General features: G+C 42.0%; 1 protein-coding gene across 7 annotated transcripts in view; it reads left to right on the top strand.

The window, feature by feature from the left end:
* Positions 1-22200, top strand: part of KATNAL1 (katanin catalytic subunit A1 like 1) — a 43261-nt gene that overhangs the window by 218 nt on the left and 20843 nt on the right. Inside the window, exons 1-6 of one of the 7 annotated variants that reach the window (XM_050333991.1) lie at positions 478-1364; positions 4439-4592; positions 7897-7980; positions 8935-9110; positions 19353-19513; positions 21483-21651. In XM_050333991.1, the coding sequence (XP_050189948.1) occupies positions 8949-9110; positions 19353-19513; positions 21483-21651 (492 nt within the window). In that variant the 5' untranslated portion in view covers positions 478-1364; positions 4439-4592; positions 7897-7980; positions 8935-8948. Of the gene's footprint in view, positions 1-477; positions 2170-3682; positions 4593-6018; positions 6035-7896; positions 7981-8934; positions 9111-19352; positions 19514-21482; positions 21652-22200 lie in introns of those variants that run through there. The other 6 variants (XM_050333992.1, XM_050333990.1, XM_050333993.1 and 3 more) reach the window with 6 other exon arrangements.

Here is a 22200-nt window from a genome sequence, read left to right as displayed (position 1 = left end):
GGTGGAGTAGGGGGAATCCCCTGCTCCCGCGGAGCTTGCCGGAAATGTAGTCCGCGCCCCCGCCGAGCCCTGGGGGCTGCCGGGAGAGGCCGCGGGGGAACTACAGCCCCCAGCGGCCTCGGGGAAGGGGGGGCGAGATGGATGCTGCGGAGGAGACCCCTGTGGGGAGGAGAGGCTCGCTCTGAACGAGGGCGCTGAGGGGCTCGTCCATCTGGAACAGCGAGGGCTAAGCCCCTGTGCCGCCGCCGGGGCGGGAGGGGCTGGAGGGAGGGGCGGTGCGGAAGGGCTGGCTGTGGGGGGTGGGCGCGGGGCGGTGCGGGGCGCTCGGGAGGAAGGCGGGGGTTGTGCGGGGGCTCTGCGGCTGCGGGAGGGAGGCGCGGGGTGGGGTGCGGGGGTGCGCGACAAACCCGGGTGGGAGAGCGCAGTTCGGGGCTGCGGCGGGGGCAGGATGGGTTGGGTGGTGTGTGGATGCCGATGGAGGACTCCATTGGAGGTTGAGGATAGAATACCAGGAAAGAGGCACATGGGAACCTGGGTGGATAGATGGATGGAAGGGGAGAGGTGTGCTGAAGGAGGAGTGGCAGAGCAGATGGGAGGGCAGGGATGTGCAGAAGGCAGAGGAGACCGGAGGGCCGGGTGATGATTGTGGAGGAGGCAGTGGTCAGAGTGAGGCCTGGAAAGTTTCTCCGAGTAGTTGAGGTTGTAGTTTCGAGTTTCATGTGTCCTACAGCCACGCTTAGGCTCTGTTGGTTTTGTTGCAGTAGGTGGTCTAGCCACAGTGTTACTTTTTTAAAAATAATTTTGATACAAAATTATTTGGTACAATATTTCTATTCCACACACATTACTGTCATGATGTCAGTATTGGCCTTTTTCCCTTTTCTCTCTCCGTTTTCTCTGATGACAGTTCTAGTGTTTATCTTGTATTCTCCAAGAGCCATGAGAGGGAATAAAATTGCAGTTTCTCTCATATGTATGATATTCTCTCAATATCATATTTAAAATATACGTGTTTATGATTGGTATGTCAGAGGGTGTTATTTTTCCTTTCTGAAAATCTGTATCCTAAAAGCATCATTGCATTAGTACTCCCTTGTATGTGGATATTAAATGTCTACTCCTACTACAGTTTCACATGTCACAAAGCTGGGTTTCTTTCCAAGGGATATTTGATTTTTATTGCAGTTGCAGATTGTTGAGTGGTTTCTTTTTTTTCCCTTTCCCCCCACCCCTATGTCAGCTACATCCTAGGCAGACTTAGGCTTCTTGCAGCTCCTGGTACTTGCCAGCCTGCAGAAGTGAACACTGCAGCTGCAGCGTGCTTCCAGGGTGCTTTGCTCTTGGAGACTCGGGCTTTTGAGCAGGTAATGGAGAGAAATGGATCCTGCCCTGAGCAAATCGCAATCTCACGAAAGAGAACTAAATGGAAGACAAGGAAGCATCAACAAGCCTTTGTCTGGTTTTCTGTGTAAATAAGTGTAAAGAAAAAAAAACCCACCTCATTCTTTCAGGACTGAGCTGAGAAATCTGAAGACTAAAAGCATCTCTGTAGCACTAAGAACAATATGCTTATTACTGTATATTTAAAATAATATATACTATTCTTTAGAACAATTCTAAAAAGCAAGATTCTGATTAAGAAATACACATTCTTTGTCCTAAGAACTCCATTCTTTGGAATTCAGAGGGGAGTTCAAAAGGTGGAAAAGTATTCAGGCCAAAATTCTGACCTCATGAGTCAGGGTTATAAACACGTGTGTGAGTCCTTTAAACCTGCAATTATTCATGGAAAGTTTATCTGGGTTGCAGATTGGCTGGACTGGGAATGTAGCAGCAGCAAACCGAGCCTTTGTGGAGCTGACTATGGGTTGTCAGGGCTCCTGAACTGCAGCATGGGGTGGAGCATGGGTGTGCTGTATCCAGGGCCAGGGTGCAGGAGCAGTTTAACTGCCTTTATTGGCACAGAGCCTGACCTAGTAAACACTTTGAACCTGAGCTGGCTCTGTACAGACCCATATTGAGAATCTTTGGTGGCATGTTTGCTCTACCAGAAGTGCTTACACGTGATACACAGAAAAGCAAGTGTCTTCACAAAGGACCAGAGGGATTATTGACTTGCACTGAGTTCCCCTTTGTTGACTTCTGGACAGGCCCTGCGGATTCCTTCAGGTATCTGGGCCCTGCATTCTGTCAGAGGAGTCTGTCAGGATTCTCTCAGGATCCATCACCTCAGGGCTGGTCCCACCTAAACATGGGCTTGGGTTTGATGTGGCACTAATGCCAGAACTCCTGAAGGCTGTGCTGAAGAGGAGAGAGATGTGTGGAGCCAGCCTGGGTCCAGCAGGGCTGAGATGAAGCAGAAGCTAGCAAGCCTCTCACTCACTGCCTGAAGTGTCTGTGTATGGAGTTACACTCCCCAGAGTGCCACACAGCATATGTGTTAGCTGTTTTCCTTTATGTTATCCAGCCTGGCCAATGAACACCTCATTACCCCAAGGAATGGTGATGTGACCATATGGATGTGCCTGAAACCTGGTGCATGAGGTGCCTGGAGAGGGATATGGTTTGCAGTCAGTTTTAGGAATAGCACAGCCGTCTCTGATTCTCCTCTTTCTAGTTCTTCAGAAAATTGTAGTACAAAGGCTCTGCAAATGGCCATTTCATTCTCCAGGATACTTTCTGTTTGGTTTACCAAATTAATTAAACCTCAAATTTAAATCTCTGAATTAATCTCTAATTAAAACACTGACCAACTGTTTAGTGGTTTCTTATGTGTTTATTTTTAATTTGTGGTGAATTTCTTTACTTCATTCGATGATGGCGGGTTTTTTTCGCTTGCATTTAAAGTAACTCTCTGTTTCAAGTTAGCTCTCAGAAGATTTCACACAAAAACAGTTTGAGGCCTGCATGCCTGCTTCTTTTCCTTCCCTCTTCCATACACATTTCCCCATTAACTGCACGTCTGCTATGGCAAAACAGTTTCAGTGCAAAGAAGCCAAAAAACAGCAGAAAGCAGTTAACTGACTTGAGAGATCCCTGGTGCTGGGCTTCCTGGGCCGCAGTATGTGTGTGTATGTTTTATCTGGCGTGTGTGCTGCTTTGAAGAAGCACAGGGCATGAACACTCCAATGGCAACCCCCAGGGCCACCACTGCAGTTGTAGCCATTCATGTCACTGTTGATGAACACAGCAAAAGGAAGAAAATCGCACTGGCACAGCACACTTCTCATCTTTGATTCATTTACATGTAGTTTAAATCCGATTCTGCTGGAACTGAGGCACGTTCTTACTTACAGACATATTTTTAACAGGAGTTCTGATCCTGTGAGGTCATGATCGTTAGCTTCCACACCAGTCCATGGGACCACAGCTGCATGTGTAAACAAAGCCATGTTAACAGGGAGAGATGGATTTGGCTGTGGAACTTGGCAAGCCTTTTGTTTGTTTGTATTTTATCTGACAGTGCTCAATTAAAATGTTGGGTTTGTCGTGCAGACGTAATGTCTGATAACTGTCAGCAGTATCAGTGATTGCATCTGAACAGGGACAGTTAATTATTAGAAATAAAGACATGTTGTTCTGCACCCAAGTCCAAAATAAAAGGAATAATCTTTATAATAAATCAGAAAAATCTTATTTAATTTTTTTTAATAATTACATTTTTAGTAACTTGTTCTTAAAATTCAAATTAAATACATTAAGCACATGAAAAAATACAGTCTGTATTTCAGTCAGCAATAGACTTCTGTAGGCCTCTAGTAGGAACTGCATGTCATGCAGGGAAAAAATACCTTTTTCTTCCTCTGACAATGTTCCAGTTAGTATTACTGTTTATGCTTTTCCAGGTAAGGCATTGTCATATAGTTTATGTCTCTATTTTAACAACTTCTAACTTTGAAGAGAAAACTGAAAATAGGATCATTGTACTATTTGAAGCAAAGATATAATTAGGGGAGAGGAAGCTGAAACTGGTCAAAGCTGGCTTACAAAACCAATATGGCCTTAACCTGAGAAGTGCAGGTTTCAGTTAATTGCAAGGAAAAGCTTCTAAGCAGTAAGAGGAATTTGAGGAAAGAACAACTTCAGTTTGTTGCTTAGATGTGGAAATGGATGCATACAAAAAGTGGATAAATCCAAAAATCAAAACCTATTAACACTGGAATTCACTTCCTTGCTTTGCTCTGTGTGGCAATTGACCTGTTCTGGGGTTGTGCGGTGGCAGAGGATCATTCTGAGTCTGTCTTGTAAAAGTGGAAAATGTATAGTCGTACCTTAGCACTGTATTCCAGAAGATGGTGCCTGACAGACTGACTCTGTCTAGTAACATTAGCTGTGTCTCTTACATTGCATTTTGGGATGCCTGACATCGTGCTGCATGACTGATTTATGGAAAATGAGAAACAGAATTAGTCACCAATCTTCATCTGTGTATGTTCAGGCCATTCCAGATGTTCAGCTGTCTAGTCAGCAGTACTGCGGAACTGCTATGACGTGAGAGCATATGTCCAGCAATCTCTGGGAACTGTGGAACATTTCTGTTTTGCTTGGGTAAAATTTTGATCAGAGAAAGGCACATGTCCAGAAAAATCCAGGTATGGTATAGCTCTATCCATGAGGAATTAACATCTGATTTGGAGAAAAGTCTGATTAGCAGACATTAAATAAAGCTTGATGAGACTGTTGAAACAATGAGAGTAAAGCAAAAAAGAGTAACACCTCATTAAATGAGTCATCTATCCTGTTCAAGAGTTGAGTGCCTGTGGAGAAAATGGGATGCAGTTGTGTTCCTGATTGTGCCAAAACACATGCATAAAAAAGACATGTAAAGATAGCAGAGATGCCTTCTGTTTTGGCACTTGCAGAGTGATGTTCATGATCAAACAGTAGGATGAGCTCTGCTACAGACCCCCTCTATAGGGGAGGGCATTTGCTGCCTCTCTTACCTCTGTGGTGAGGTAGTGTTGAAGAATGTGAGCTGAAGTGGGTCATTCGTCCTGTATTCATTCTCACTGGTGTTGCACACAAGTTTGCTAAGCAAGCTGTCCCCCTTTGCCTATCATTCACACAGTCACTGTATCTGCCTGTGGAAATGCTTGTGTGTGTATATTGCTTTAATGTTAAAATAGAGACTGTCTTTGGATCTTGTTGAATTGTGCATTGCTTTAGTTCTGGGAGAAAAATTCTTTTCTAACCCCAGATAGGGATCAAGTCAGCTTATGCTCCAAAGAATAGAGATTAATATCCCCTGTGACCTTTTAGCCTGGCTGCTGCAGGGTTTTTAACAAGTGGGCTTAAGACCCCATGTGTGGCAGCTATGCTGACATGAATGTCTGTAATGTCTCTTCTTGTCAATGATCCATGAACTAAGGAATCTCCAAGGATATCTTGATGTGCAGTGGAGCTGTTATGGTCTAGCGCAGGAAGGAAGCGCGCAATGCTAGAATGAAAAGCTGGTGTCACAAGTAATGTGTAAGCTGTTGTAAATGTGCTTGACAACAGTTGTCCCTGGCTGTATATTTACTTAAAAGATGTGGCTGTGGTATGGTAGGAAAACCAAATATTTAAACAAAACCTCAAGTAACAAACAACAAAATGTACTGTTTAGGATTTCTGTACTTCTGGTTCCTTGGACATTTCTGATCTTGTGTGAAGTCTATAATATAATGTAGATCAGATAATAAAAAATGAGTACATGACATGAAAGAGCCTTCACCTAATTCTAGCTACTTCTTCCTCCCCACCCCTGATGCTGAAGAGTAGGATGTCCAGAAAACAACTCAGGAGGGAATTCCTTCCTAAAAATAATTTTTTCCTTAATTTTGGACATATTCGTTTTGATTTGTTTTGGTTATTCTGAAGTAACATTACCATCACTGGTGTGCATAAGAGGTTTGTATTTTGTTTAAACCATTCTTAGCCATTAGTTTGAAATAGCAATACTTTTTTCAGTAGAATCTCAGAGAACTGCCCGGGATTCCAGAGAAGCACTGATTTAGGACTGAGGTCTACAACTGCTGTTTCAAACATGGCTCAGGTACATGGGTGATGTTATATTCACCTTCTCAAACTATATGACCTGCATTTGTGTCTAGGGTAGGTGATAAGTAAAAACTGAAGTGCCTGAATCTAAGAGATAAAGATCCAGAGGCTTTTGTCAGCCTAGCTCTGGAGGTATTGACTGCTCAGTAGGTATGTAGGTGTACATCCTCCAGACTCCCTGTATACTCCAAGTTTCAAGGCCTGTTGATGTTTATAAGCTCACCAGCATGACACACCGGGTATCAAGCTCTTGCTTAAGCTTTTGTGTCAGCAGCATGAGGCTAGAAGCCCCCAAACTCTTGGTAGCTGGAGGAAATGGGACAGTCTTGTTTGGTTTGCTCCTGCAGTTTTAAGACCTTGTAAGCTTTTCTGCTTACCGCTTCCCATCTCTCTTGTCTAACCACTCTCCTGAAGTGGGCATATGTTTGCGTGTCTCCTGTGCCTTGCCTTCTGCCCATGGATTGGCCCAGCTTCCATCAGATACAGAGACACGGAGGTTGTCTTCTCTGCTGAGCAGGGGACGATTCTGGAATCAAGGGGACTTGGATGTGAGTGTCAGCCCTCTTAAAGCGAAAGGAAGTTAAACATGCCCATAGGGTGGAAACTAGCTGTACCAAAGAGACACAAGAGGTTGTAAAGTATGTTCTGTTTAGTAGAGTTCTAGGAATTCAGTGCAGCCATTCCTTAGAAATTATTTATTCTCTCTTTTTCACTATATGTGGGGAAAACCTCCAGGGATTTGAGGGCTGTTTTCCTTATGGTGACAGGCTGGTTGTATAGCACTTGGATGTATTTGAAGACAGGTCAACAGATTCTGCCCCAGGTGGTGTTTTGTTCATTTCTAAGTTGACTCATCAGATCTGAATGGTTTGTAATCTATATTCAGTTCCTATCTTTTTATCCATTTCTATTGCAATGTGAGTGACATCAGAGTTTTTTCCTATTAGTTATCATCTTCTGTATTTAAAATTAAATGGTCTTAATTGCCTCAGAGCTAGAGCTCTCTAATGATGTGTTCTGCCTGTATCAGGATACATCAGCATTGAGAAAAGAAAATTAGCATTGTCGCGCTTTTCACCTTAGGCTTTCTCCTGCCCAGAAGTTTTTAACAGCCAGTGAGAATGATGTGCAAGCTGAAATGTGCAGCACAGCACAAGGACAAGTAAGCCCCAGTATGTCCTGCTGTGCTTCATGGAGTGTCAGCTGTGGGGTAGCAGCGTGTTTTTGCCATCAAAGTCTTCAGTCATGTGGAACCTGTGTGACCTGTGGGTTTAAGTGAGGGTGACAGGCTTCCCTGGCTTGCTTGCCGGGAGCGGGAGTGACGAGGTGGTGGAACAGACCTGATGTGCAGATGCAGGCAGCAGTAAGGACCATCAGTTTGGCACTGTTGGGAGGTGGGGAGTATGTTTGCTATAGGCAGCATGCAGGGAGGGCAGAATGAAAGTCATGGGGATATCTGTTTAAATTGTTGTGGGTTTGAATTCTGCTAGGCGCAGGGAATACAAAGCGTAAGACACATCCTCTTAGTCCATCTTGATCTTGTCTTGCTAACAATTTTATAACCCACTAGGATGTAAAGGATTGTTTCTCCCTATTCTGGCTTCTGTCTGCTACCACCTGTTTCTTCTGTGTGTACCCTTGTACCACAGGCTGTCTTCAGCTGTGCAGCCTGAACTGTGTGCTAGGCCAGGCCCTGTCTGATTGTATCCCTCATTCCCTGTTTCTTCACCTTCTGGGTCTTACCAAACCCTCAATGCAGCTAGCAGACAACCCTCGTGAGCTGGTCTCCTCCCTCTTGGTTAATGCAACTCTGCACTGCATGGCTATGGTTTCCAATTTTTTATTTTTGATTTCCAGAGGTTTATATCTGGGTCAATGTCAGGGACCCCAGCCATCCTGAGTCAGAGAACAAGGAAAAGGAACTGATGCTCTTTTTGTGTGGTAAGGACCTAGAATTTTGGTCACATGAGATTCAGATAAAAGGGCAGGCAGTGCTTTGATCTTGAACCTTAAATACAAACCTAGCTGTACAACAAGGTTTACTTCTGAATGTGTGGGTTATTGTTTTTTTGTGCATTCTATTGCTTTCTTGAATGGTTACTGGGAAAAACTGGGCTTTGGGTTTGCCTTAAAGTCATGCTGCAATTTACTACTTGTATAAAAAAGTTAGTAGAATCTGTAAATCTTAAATTGTTTTGAGGACTAGAGGAAGGTTGTACTTTGGGAACCACTGTTCTAAGGAATCTTAAATTTGGATTGTTAACTGTGCCATAAATCCCAAAGTGACATGTTAAATTTAATGAAAAAATTCAAGTCAGCATGTGGATGTTAGAGTACTTTGAAGGGATATTTGAACAGAATGAGGCTCTCAACTTTGTCTGTAGTAGAGCAGTCATTCAACCATATCATAATCTTATTAGGATGAGGGCTCTTGAAAATGCTAAGCATAGACTTCCCTGATGCTGGTTGGCACATTTAAGCACATATGTAATACACCAGTATAAAAAGCAATTTAATGCCTCATGTGGTTTGTGATTTATGGGTTGATGGCTACCAGTATATTGTGGTGATCTGCAGATTAAAGTTTGGTTTGTTGGGTTCAGTGTGGGTAGGGCATTTAATTTTCTTACACTAATTTAACAGGATTGGGGCCAAAGGCAGCAAAGAAGTTGTATTTTTTATCACCATAAAAAAGTTATGATTCATGATTTGAATCCGTAGGTTGGTAAAGAGAAACTCTGGAGCTAAATGTTTGTAGAAGAGCAGGACTGGATGGGAATGGGGGCAGAAAGACCCAATTTAGCTGTGAGGGAAAAAACAAAACTAAAGTGTCATGGTCTGAATTATTCTACAGCACATAAAATTCATTTTTCTGACGATTATGTTCTCTTTTAGATTTATGAGTGAAAATGAACCTGGCAGAGATTTGTGATAATGCCAAAAAAGGAAGAGAATATGCGCTTCTTGGGAATTATGACTCTTCTATGGTATATTACCAGGGTGTCATCCAGCAAATCCAAAGACATTGCCAGTCGATCAGAGATCCAGCAATTAAGGGCAAATGGCAACAGGTAGGGTGAAAGAAGGTTGCCTTTATTCTATTACTTGATATTTGAAAAGCCCACTATACTTCCCAAATCTTTTAAGATGTAGATGACTTATATTTCAGTGAAGTTTGCAACTTTTTTTTTTTTTTTTAATATTTTGTCGATGTGTATGAGAAAATAATTTTTGTAGCAGGTTCAAAAAGAATTCTATTGTTCTTATTGAATCAATTTTTTTGTTGTTTTCACTTAGGATATCTCTCTGATTCCCAGTCTGTTTGTGTGTGCATACTGCCTGTGATTGCATAATTTGGAAAAATGAGTATTTCCTTTTACTATTTTATCTTTTGGCCGTCTAATGTCCACTAAACTAAGATGTGAGTGGGTGGGTTAGCATCACTAGAACAGTTGTCTGAATAACAATTTACTATAAGGCTACAGTGCACAAATTTGTACCAGGTTTCTAAAACTTCAACTAATACTCTTAGCCTAAGTCTTGCACACATTCATCCCCGCTAAACAGAGTACCGCTGAAGCCAAGGAAGTAATCTGTAGGTGAAATGTAAGAACCCCCAAGCACCCCCTTTTAACACTTTCAGTATTTAAGTCTTTCTTACATTTTCGGTCCCATTTTTCGTGGTAGAAAATGTGTTCCATTAAATAAAAAAAAAAGGAGGAAAACCATATAAAGGTGTTTTCCAGAATAAAAAATTCATGTGACATAAATACTATGTTTTGAAAGAATAACGTAGCTGCTATAAGGGATAAAATTTTGCAGTAGGTAGCTGAAGAGATGGTTTCAAGAAAAGTTTTTCTAAATATCATATGCTTGAGTGGTATCACTTAAAACCAAGCAAATTTTCTTTTTTATTGCAGCAGGTGTTTTGGTTATAGGTTTGTGCTTGAAACATCTGACACTAACATAGAGTATTTTGTGTACTGATAGCAACACCACTGTTAGCAATCACTTTGTAATAACAGTACTATTCATTGGTGTTTATCGTAGAACTGTAGAAGTCTGTTGATTAGCAGCTTGTCTGCCAAGCACGTGCATGCACAAGCATCAGCAATAGTACCTACCTTTCCTGGTAATGTAGTAAGCTGAATGCTGTGTAGAGGATACTCACATTCAAGTACTTGTATTCAAGCTCTTCCCCACCCCAGGACATGCTGATACAAGGTGTTCATGCCCAATGCATGTCCTTAGTTCCTGCCAAACTTATAGCTGACGTGAAGGTAAAGCATGAGGCTTTCCTCATTCTGCAGCTGCATCACTGCATTGTCTTCACATCTAGTATTTAGTGTTTCCTCTGATCAGATTGGTTCTTCCATTAAACATTTAACAGCTCTTATCTTGTGAAGGTCACTTCAAATCTTATGCTATCGTGTGTTGTTTGAACTGCTTCGGAGAAAACTGTGCACCGTGGAATTCGTGCTGCAGTTTGGAGACAATCCTCACGTACAAAAGAACCATTAACACAGTTTCAGGATTATTCCCTGAGGAAAGCAGCTGGCTCTCTAGCAGAGGATCTGAAGTTGGCACCTTCTCAGAAATTATCCTTTTTTAGGTAAAAGAGGAATGGCCCCCTGACCATGTCCCATAAAGGCTTTAGAGAACTGTCCCCAGAAAGATCAGCAGCAGGTGGGGTAGCATCTGTCACACGGTGCACTCATGTGAATTCTGAAACTTCCCAAAACAGTGGGGGCAGATGAGCTTTGTCAGAATATTGCTTTGCCATTACTGGTGCCAGTCTTGGCTCGGGAACGAACACCAAAAAGCAAAAAGTGTGACTGAAAAAAAAGAAGGGCTTCATCCCTTGGCTGTTTGCCTTCTCATTCATTTATAGGAACAAAATGATACAACCCTGGGAGCAAACAATGCAGCCCTGGAACCACTTCTCCATACCTGCACCTGAATGGTTTGGTGACACCTATAGAGGTAGACCTACTTTCTTACCCACTCTTCATAAATAATTGTTGTGCTTTCTCACTCCTTGAGACAGATTAAGAGGGAGTCTGATGATGTGGATGTTAGCACTACTTTCCAGCTGCAACAGCAGCTACATCCAAACTGTCAGTCACATTCAGTAGCTGTCTTGACAGACAACCTGTTCTGAAAAAAATTTAACCCAAAAGTTGGATCATAAGAAACATTCATTCATAATATTAAAATAATATCTGGATATTATTTTTAGATCATTCTCCTTAAGGTGTTATGCCATACACATTATGTAAGCTTAGCAAAATTCAGGTCTAACCCACTTGTGCAGAAGCAAAAAAATTCCCATACCTGTGTGCTGCGTGCAAGTGGCTGGAGAAGCAAAGCAACTCTGAGGTCATGGTTAAGGGGATTTACCTGAAATTCTGTCTCCTCTAGCATATGGAAGTAGCCTGTTCTTTAGGTTCTTCAGTTTCTTCATCGTCTGAGGAATCCAAAGAGGATTATACAAATACCATTGGTACCTTTGGAAGGTGGCGTTTAGTAATCATTAGCAGACGCTGCATAGGTAGAGCTTTTACTGTTGTGAGTGGTCCACAGAATGTCCATGTAGATAGATGCTTGAAGGTGAAGATTGTTACTTACAGCAGTTCTTCCGTGGGATATACTCTCTGCATACACATCCACAATCTTGAACCTTCCGAAGGATTCCTGGGACACCAACTGACAGTATGAAGCATGCCCTTCCTTTCTGTATATTTGTGTGCAGCACACTAACAGGGTGTTTGTCCTACTGCTACTTCTAAGGCAGTGAACTAAGTTTCAGGTTTTTGTGTACATGTTCCCTTGTAAAACAGAAGTGTTCATATGAGGAACCTCTCAAAGAATAGTTCCAGCTGTGACTCTGCAGCTGACCAACTCACACCTCTTACATGCACCATTGTTCTTCCTATTTGATCTCTTCTCTGCAGTAGGTGCTCCATCCTGGGTAGGTACCTCATGCCTAGTGGATCTGTTTTATTGTATTGCCTTGTGTACTACAGAGGATTTTTCCAGCAGTTTATTGAGCAATGCAGAAGCAGAGGTGAGCCAGAAGGAACTGGGATTTTGAGTGAGATTCCCTAATGGATCTACTTCTCTTTGCTTAGGTGTCATTGTTTTCAAATTTCAACAGGTTGGTCTGGACAGAATTATATTCTGTGTAAATATTTGGTGGGTTGTATTTCATATCACACAGTCAGACAACTTCAACTTTGCAACCTGGCACCTTGATTACAAGGATTTCTTTTGTGTGATGCCGATAGTTAGGATGAAGAGAAATATGAACATGTTCATATTTCTGCTCCCCTGGGAACAACTGACTGGCTCAGTTATACTTGATGCAATACTGCTTCTGGGAATTCAAAATTAGTGCTGACCAGGGAGAGGGATTTTGTTATTAGTCTGGCACAACCTGCAGAACTTCAATAGGGCAAAAGATGCATGCTTTGAAGGGTCTGCCAAGGCAGAGATGTGACAGCATAAGAATTTCCCTGATCCCTTGGAAAATTCACTGCAATTGATCATCTGTTGACTAGTTTGTCTTGGAGATATCAAGGGTGACCTGCTCTTGAGACCCTTACTTGTTTTTCATCCAGGGAGTTCCCAGCTTGTTCTTGGGTGGGCTGAGTGTAGCTCCATTCTTATCCTCACTCCTAGGCCTCCTGAGCTCATTTGAAAAAGAAAAAGTTACTTTGATGTGCTTTGAGGTTTGGCTGAGAGATGGGCATATTCATCCATGTAAATGCAGGCTGAGACTGGAAAGGTCTAAAACCAGAAGCAACTCATTCTTACCAACACCAAAAGGTAGGTTTACTCTCATGACCGCTACTGTGAACTTTACTTGGGTTGACATTCTCCCTGTTTATTCTGAGAGAGTTTCTTGGCTGTTGCAGTCTTTTTACTAGACAGCTGGCTTGTAGGAAAGAGCTGCTTCAGTGACAGTTCAGCAGCTGCAGAATGACAGCAGAGCATGCCCCCGGGAGATAGTACTGGCTTACGACAAGGCCAGCGGCTGTCGAGCAAAACCTGCTGCGTGTTATAACCATGTGCTCCGTGTTGCACAATAGCTGAGAGCTCAGGAGCCTCAGCCGGAGCTGAGGCAGTTCAATGATTTTCTGAACACTTGGAGCAGCCAGCAAGGCACCCTTATTGACCATGGTCACTGGTGCAGGTGGTTAGGTGCACTGTACTCTTGCTTCAAGAATAAAGGATGATTTTTACTCTTTATTATTTTAAGCACATTTCAGTCAATCTATGCTTATGTTGTTTTTCCTTCATGACTGTTTTGTTAATATTTATTTCATGATTCATTAAGGAATATTCTGCAGATAACTAATGAATAGTTGTGATTATAGGAGCTATACCTTCACTCCATGGAATCAGACTGCATTACAGGGCATCTGTTTTGGATATGGTTTAGGGAATTGTTGTGTTCACTTTTTGAAAAATGGGGCCTGAACAACTAATTGCAAGTGGTAACTTCAGGTTTGGAAAACATTTCTATAGAAACTTGATTGGTTTTGTTTCAGCATAATAGAATTAAAAAAATCCCACACATTATTTGTATTTACCAAGGTACAAATCCCATGCTCGTTGCTATGAGAAGTTGTATAGAAGTACAAGCTCTAGCATAGCAAATAAGAGCTAGTGATGACAAAGGTACAACAGTTGCTAGATGGTGAAAGACAGAGGTTTCCCCTGAAATGGGTTTTGGAACTACAACTAAGAAAGAGTGAACTCAGCTCTTGGTCATTGTTTTTATAACCATATATTAGGATGAGTTTTCTGCTTGGTTGCTGTAAATCCTTGGGACTGGAATGTCAAAACAAAGCAGTGGGACCATCCCCTGAGCTGAAAGACTTTTTATTGGGCTTTCCAACATCACCCAGTGCCCACAATGCTGCTTCAATGGAGGAGGTGATATGGCTGGTAGGGGCAGCTGGTATACCAGAGCATGGCTCTGGAGAGCAGACAGTTTCACATGGTAGGTGAACCCAGCTAACATCCTGCCATGCTCAGAGAGGCCAAGCTCTTCTCCACCTCATCTTCCCTCCAGTCAGCACCAGCTTCTCTCCCTTCTCTGTCCCCTGCCATTTTTTTCCCCTGGGATTCACCTGATCACAGGATAGTGTGCAAGTGCAGCTTGCTAACCCAGCAGAAGTGTCCTTTATTTTCTTTCTACCCTCCTTAGCCAACGTCTTGTTATTTTACCAAGCTGTCTTATTGTACTGAGATGCCAGAATTGGATCCAAAAGACCAGCTTCTGTGGTTCTGCAGAGTGTGGTTGGGGAGAAAAAGTGAAGTGAGTTCTTCCTATTTGGCAATGGTGAACTGCTAACTTGACCCAGGCTACATCCTGAAACTGCTTAAACATAAATAACCTAAAAGCTTTCTTCAGGCTCTCTACAACCTGTGCTGGAGCTCCCTGAGGGTTCTGACACCCAAGGGTGTGTTTGTGATGCAGGGCAAAGAGACTGGCCAAGTCCATACAAGTGATTTTTCTGTTTGCAGCCCTACTAGGTTGCTTCAGAGCAACCCTAGTAGGTTGCTTCAGAGCAGCACTGATCACTCAAAGACTCTGCTCAGTCTACTCCATAATACAGCCCAGCCTTTCTTGGCTCACATCTGGGTTGTTTCTCAACTACAAGAAAGTCACTCTGCACCTGTTTCATCTGACTCTGTTTCTTTAAGGAGTTTATCACTGGTTTTGCTTTGTGGTCCAGTTGTTTGAGCATGCAGAGGTTTCTTTGTTGGTTGGTTTGCCAGGTATTGACTCAGCAAGCGGGTGCATATTTCGGAGTTTGAGCTGCTCAGGTCTGGATAAGAGATGGATAGCAGATGTTAGTTTGTTTTTGTCTTCCAAGGCATCAAAGAGTCACTTTCCCTCAGTTTTCAGATACCATCCTCCTTGCTGGTCCAGTGAGCTGCATGACAGCACTCTGGTCATCAGTGCTACAAAGTTGTTTTCCACCAAATTTTCTGCATGTGTTGGAAATCTAATAGAAGGAATCCTGTCAGTACTCCTAGAGTAGGAAGTGGCTGTCTCTTATGGAGCAGTGCCCTGGAGAATTTATGCTGTATCATTCCTTTGTAGCTCACAGCAGCTGTTTGGCTGGATTTATTTTTGGGCAGGAGGGATGCGTGTTAGACAGTTTGAAGGAACTGAGTTAGTAATCAATCACATTTGTAACTCAGCTGGAAGCTCTCGCACTGGGGAATGTGTCTGCTGATTGTGTGATGAGAAAGCAAAGAGGGCAAAGCAGGGTAGGAGCAATCCTGCCTGAGCTGGATGTCTTGTGCCTTTGAAAAGATAGAGTTACCCCATCTGGAATGAGCAAGAAGGCTGCTTTGCTCTGAAAAATGATCAAGTTCTTCCTGTACCTAAGGCTCCTTTTGCACAGATGCACATAGAACTTCTGATAAAGTAAATGCAGTGTTACAAGAACTGTGCAGGGCCTTGGAGATTTACCCTTCTCTTTGCCTCTATCCATACTGGTATCTTGCTGATGGCAGTCACATATAGAATCATAGAAACTCTCAACTTGGAAGGAACTCATAAAGATCATTGAGTCCAATTCTCTGCTCCTCACAGGACTATCTAAAACGAAGCAGTATGACTAAGAGCATTGTCTAGACACTCCCTGACAACTCTGGCAGACTTGATTCCATGACTGCTTTCCTGGGGAGCCTGTTCCAGTGAATGACCACCCTCTCAGTGAAGAACCTTTTCCTAATGTCCAATCTGAACTTCCCTTGAAACAGCTTCATTCCATCTCCTTGTGTTCTGTCTCTGGCCCCCAGAGAGAGGAGATCAGCAGTTCCCTCTCTGCTGCCCCCCTTGAGGAAGTTGTGTACTGCTGTGAGGTCACTCCTCAGCCTTCTCTTCTCCAAGCTGAGCAAGCCAAGTGACCTCAATTGCTCCTCATAAGTCTTGCCCTTGAGACCTTTCCCCTTAGTCTTAGTTGCTCTCCTTTGGACACCCTCTAATAGTCTGATGTCCTTATACTGTGGTGCCCAAAACTGCACAATATTCAAGGTGAGGCTGCACCAGTGCAGAGCAGAGAGGGACAATCCCCTCCCTCAACCAGCTGGTGATGCTTTGCGTGATGCCCCCCAGGACACGGTTGGCCCTCCTGGCTGCCACTGCTGCTACTGCCCTCCACTGCTGACTCATTATGCAAGTTGCCATCTACCCAAACCCCCACATCTCTTTCCATGAAGCTGCTCCAGCCTCTCATCCCCCAGTTTGTACTGGTTGATCCTCTCCCATGTGAAGGATCCTGCAATTGTAGGGGAACCTGCATGGTTGCTCTCTAGTCAATCCAGATCTTTCTTTAAGGCCTCTCTACCCTCAAAGGAGTCCACAGCTCCTCCAACTTAGTGTTGTCAGCAAACTTAATGTACATTCAATTTCTATCTTTTTAAAAGCATTGAAGAGATCAGACCACAAGATTAAGCCCTGGAGAACCTCACGGGTGACTGGCCACCAGCCTGATGCAATCACATTTACTACAACCCTTTGAGCTCAACCCATCAGCCAATTGCTCACCCAGTGTATTATGGACTTGTCTAGGTGTGCTGGACATTTTGTCCAGAAGGATAGTGTGAAAATATCAAAAGCTTTGCTAAAATCCCAAAGCAGCACATCAGCTGGCTTTCGTTGGTCAACTAGGTGCGTGTTGGAGTTGCAAAAAGGGGAGGGGAGAGCGAGGCAGCCATGCCTCCACAAAGAAAACATCTATGTGACAATAGAATTGGTAAATTTTCTTTAGGAAGATCCATATCAGAAATGGATCAGCTGAGAAATTCTGTAGTAAAAGTCTGTGAGTAGAAAGATTCATTTCAAGAAGGATGTATCATCTTCCTTAAGTAGGTGGTGGGAGCCTTTTTGCAATCCCATTGATTGTTTGATGTCAAAATGGGAGACATCTTTCAGTAATATTGTCATGTCTCTGTACTGAACCTTTAAATACATCCCTCATTCATGTTCTTTTATACACTCTATGTAATAATTCACTTTCAAATTGATGCTAATTAGAACTAAACTTCCAGCCTGGATATAGTGTTTTAAACCAGAGAAGAATGTCTTTGTGCTGCTGAAATCTAGTTGTCCTTGTAGTGGGAAAATTCCTGGAAAATATTACAGAGCAGAACAATAAATTACTATGGGATGTACCTGGTAGCATTTTAGAACTGTAGCTTACAGAGGTGATACGTGTTTGTTACTGACTGCTGCCATTTTAATCATTCACTCTTTTGGACACCTTACCTTACCTTACCCAGTAGTAAGCACAGTAATAGCACCCAGCACCAAACAGTAAGTCAGGTAGCACTTTTTGCCTTGAAGTTGCCCCACGAAAAGTGGGGGGCTGATGCTGCTGTTTTCAATATGTAGAGTGGGACAGGTGAGGAAAGGTGAGGAAAGATGCCATTCTGAAAGGGGAAACGAGAGTGTAAGAGAAATGGGGGTAGGAGATAAAAGTCAGGCTGGAAGAGACATGCTCCTAAAAGTGTGCTGACTAGACAGAGCACCCTGCACATGCCCAGTGTAGTTCATTTCTGAGGACACAGGGAGAAGGGAAGATCTCAGGCTAGTGGCCATATCTTTTCACCAGTACACACCATTAAGAAGAACAGACCTAAGGTGTGATGCTGCTTAGTACGAGTTCCCTGAGTTGCTGCTGTCCACCTCATATAGGCTGGATTTGCACATCTCCATTCTCCTGATACTGTTGATTACTAAAAATCTGCACAGTAGGGAGAGTCTGGATTTCAGGCAACATTGTTGACATCTGTTGATACTGTCCTCAGTTGCTGCCTTCTATTTGCCACAAAGTGATTCCCAGGCAATATTTTTCCCAGCTCTTTTTTATATGGATGCATGACATGAGCACAGCTGGATGTCTGGTGTCTTTCCTTGGCTTTCTTGTAAGCTGGCTTCAGATCCTGTCTTTGGATTAAGTCTTGTAGGGTATCCCAACTCAGTAGTATGCCTGGCAGCAGCCTGGAAATATCCTCACTGCGGTGTTTCTTCATGAGAACTTTTAGAGCCTAAGTGCCCTTCCAGGGGACAGAAATGTTCAGGATGTTTCTGTAGATCTACCGGTGAGCTTATAACAGGCAAGATTCATATTGTCCTAAGGTAATCCTCGCTGTAGAATGCCAGTACTGATTTCCAAGTGTGCACAGCAATGCATGAATTCACTTTAGCTGTGCACCAACACTTCAGCAAAGAGGTGACATCTGGGTGTTAAGACCCTCACGTGGGGAAAAAACAAAGTAATCATGGAGGTTGGCCCCACAGGATAGAAGTCATCACTGAGTGGTAGGTGGAAGACAGGTAAGATGCAGTAGAAGTGCACTCAGGTGAATCCTAGCACATCCTAAATGACTGCACTGAAAGCTTGTGCTTCTGAGCAAGAATGTACAATGCAGTTTTGGGCTGCTGGTGTATACTAAGAACCAGTGACCTCAGCATCCAAAACTTGAGCTTATAACAAGATATATCACTTAGAGCAAATTTCTGTACAGATTTTACTTTTCCTAGGCTTCACGGAGGAAAATTGAAATGAAAAAATATCAAGTAAATAATCTTGAAATTACTGCAGTACTTCTAACTCCCTGATTAGTGCCAATAGAAACTTCCAGTATAAAATTCAGCTGAACAATTCTGCAACATGATTTCTTTCTGAAACATAATTTCTTCTCATTTTTATTTTACCTACTTTACTTATTATTTGAACTTATGCTATAAAGTGTTAAAGTTCCCATGTTCTGTTCTAATCTTTTCAATCCACCAAAGAATTTGCTTGTGCTTTGACTGTATGGTGCCCCTCCCAGAATTAATTTTGTAAGATTATATTTTAATGATTTGGCCAGTTTTTGTAACTAGGACCTTGGAGAGTAATCAGAGAACATCTTTTATGCTCAAGTAGTAGCATATATACTATAGATCTGCCAACAACACCCTTATTAGTATAAAAATTTGTGTGCATACATGTCAACACGCAAACATAAATCTCAGCATCAGCACGTGTTGTGGAAGAGTGATCGCTGCATTAGCACTCATGTCTGGTTGTGACATTAAAAAGCAGGAAAATGAATTCAACAGGGATTCAGTTGTTTATGCTGTTGCTAAAGACATACTGTCAGCCTGACGGGTCTGGGGTTTGTGAATAGAGAGGCTTGGGAGTCCCTGCCTTTGAGGGCAGCATGTGTTTTTGAGGTACTTTCTGTGTTTGGTTGGTTTGCATTGTAACAATTTTTAAATAACGTCTGTATTTCTCAAGGTCCGACAAGAGTTAGTTGAAGAATATGAACAAGTTAAGGGCATTGTCAGCACCTTAGAGAGTTTTAAAATGGACAGACCTCCAGACATCTCTGTATCCTGTCAAGATGAGCCTTTTAGAGATCCAGCTGTTTGGCCTCCTCCTGTTCCAGCTGAACACAGGTAATGAGAGGCTCAAGCAGAGTGGGTGGAATAAAGTTGGGTCACCATAACTTTATGTTCTGCTTTAAATGCTTTCGTAACATGAAAATCATATTTAATTTACTCCTTAGTCATTTTTAATAAAGAATAAATCAAATTCATTGGGAAAAAGATATTTAAACTACAGTCAGATTTATTGCCGACATTCTAGAGTCACTCTTTTATTCTGGTGGGAGTGACTAAGTGCCTGGAATTAGAGTCTGCTGAAGAGGTTACTGGGCTTTTGCTGACAGTTCTCATGTGCAGGGAGAAAACTTTTCCATTTCAGTTTATTTAAGCAGGTGAATTCATTGATGGCTGAGGAGTCTGTAAGGAGTTGGAACTTAAGGATCTTGAAGGACATAGTGGTTAGAAATCACTCCTCAGCTACAGATAATATGACTTGTGTTTAATCCATTGGTTAGTTTAATTGCTGAATATGTTCTATTATATATAGTATTTCTTTTCTGTAACCATATTTAAGGTAACTTCAGTTAGCTAATAGATTTCTTAAAATAGATGCTTGTGCATTTTCTGAAATCCTTATTTTCACTCTAATAGAGTTTGGCACATTGTTGGAAACATCAGATCCAGTTTACAGACAAGAATAACATTAATCATACCGACATTTTTCTAACATAAGAGCAGAGAATTTTAACATGTGCATTCTCATATAAGCAAAGGAGCAAAGTAAAATGAGAGATTTTTGTTAATGGAAACAATTGCCAAGTTTATTTATAGTTTTCTGCACTTTATGATTATCAAACAGATCTTTGCTTTTCAAAAAACCCTAAGAAGGTAAGTGTAAAATAATATTAATGCTGATTGCTTTTGTGAGTGGTAGAAATGACTACCAGAATTTTTGTGGTAATGTTATGTAAAGTTCAAGATGTATTTACTTATTCTTTATCTTTCTTAGATACAATATCGTTGTATCGTTTCTTAGAGGTAGAGGTCCAATAGTTCATCTGCTTTTTTAAAGCTGAAATTTAAATCTTGAGCAAATAAGGAAGGAAAATTAGCCACTGTTCTATGCTGTTAAGTTTGAAGAAAATGCATACAAAGCAAAATGTTGCAGTTGTATCCAATAGTGTGTTTAAGAATGTACTGTTTTTAAGCCATCTTCCAGGAAAATGTTTTTGGAGTTAACAAATTCTGAGTTACTCAAAACAGGAATTAGAAAAAGATTTAATAGTGGACACTTATTAAATTTGGGTGACATTTGTGGTCATTTATTTTAGTTATGTCTTTCAAATCCAATCCCTTTCAAATCCCCAAATCCAATGACTGGGACACCTTGTCTCAAAATGAAATTCTTTCTGCTTATGCTGCTACTGAGTTCTCTTTGACATTGTGGGTGATGTACATAAATATAGGAGGTTGCAGTTCAGCTCTATTTGCTTTTACTTTCAAGGCAATTTTTATGTTTTGATGTTTTCACCCAGGGGAATGAAGTCAGAGGTAGGAGGATTGTTTTAAAATCCTCACTCCTTTGTTTTAGGACCTGTCAATGCTATTAGACAGCTTTTTTTTTTTTCTTTTACCAGGAAAGTCATCTGATTGTGTAGAACTTGGGAACATGAATGTAGCCTAATATAGTCTCCTGGTTTGGAGTCAGCGGAAATTACAATTTCAAGACTTCTACTAAATTGTTTCCTCTTTTGTTACATGGGTGTTCGTTTGTTGTAAGTTTGGTTAGGATTACTGATCTAATAGTGCTGTTAATTTTTCTTTCATATTTTTTTCTTTGGGTGTCAGACAGAACCAGAAATATGTTGCTGGATTTGCATATATAGTGAGATGAGACTTAGGGGCCTGGCAGCTTTAGTAATAATACCAAAGGGAATTAATGAAAAACTAGAATCCTTCCTTCTTAAGGTTGCTCTCTTCTTCCTTTTTTTTTTTTTTTATTTGCTGTTTTTAGCATGTTTTTGTTGTGTTTGCTTGTTAGGGCTCCACCTCAGATAAAACGTCCCAACCGAGAAGGAAAGTCTTTGAGGAAAGACTCCCCAGGACTGCAGCCACGTGGGCCCGCAGGCAGAGCACATGTGGTATCCAAAGGTGAGAAGTCTGCAGGCAGCCGTGAAAGGGAATCCAGAGCTAGAGGAAGAGATGACAAGGTAAGAGGTGGGAAAGAACTTGGCAAGGAAGCATTATGATGGAGCAGGTGGCAAAGGGAAGCACTCTTACTTTTAGTCATTTATACAGATAATAATAAAAAGCTACAATAATCCTATGCAGGAAAACTTAGTGCTTTCCTTTTTCCCCACGATCAAAACATGTATCATGAGGATATTTATTAATAATGACAGCAAATTAAGAAAAGTTCTGTCATGTTTGCTTTGTCTTGGTGTAAGTTTTTTTGATGGGGGCAAGCATAGTGTCCTGTTGCTGGGGGTTTCTCAACCTCTGGGTTGGAGAATGGGCTTGACTCTAATCTGTAAGTGTCAATTGGGCATAAAGCTCCTCCTTTTCCCCCACCTTCAGGTCTTTTATAAAGATACTCATCAAAAAAGTGCAAGAGTGAGGCCAGTGCCCTTCTCTAGACCTTAAGCATTATGAATGGAGTTCCACATTGCCTCTACCATACCACAGTAAAATTTAGGTGAGCCTAGAAGTCCAGGGCAGTTCCATAAATGCATTGATGCTAGGTAAATCTGTGCCACGTT

This window comes from Myiozetetes cayanensis, unplaced genomic scaffold, assembly GCF_022539395.1.
Source record: "Myiozetetes cayanensis isolate MyiCay16 unplaced genomic scaffold, myiCay2020 scf5-8, whole genome shotgun sequence".
NCBI lineage: Eukaryota > Metazoa > Chordata > Aves > Passeriformes > Tyrannidae > Myiozetetes > Myiozetetes cayanensis.
The sequence above is the reverse complement of the archived record's forward strand: the minus strand, read 5'-3'. Positions and strand labels throughout refer to the sequence as shown.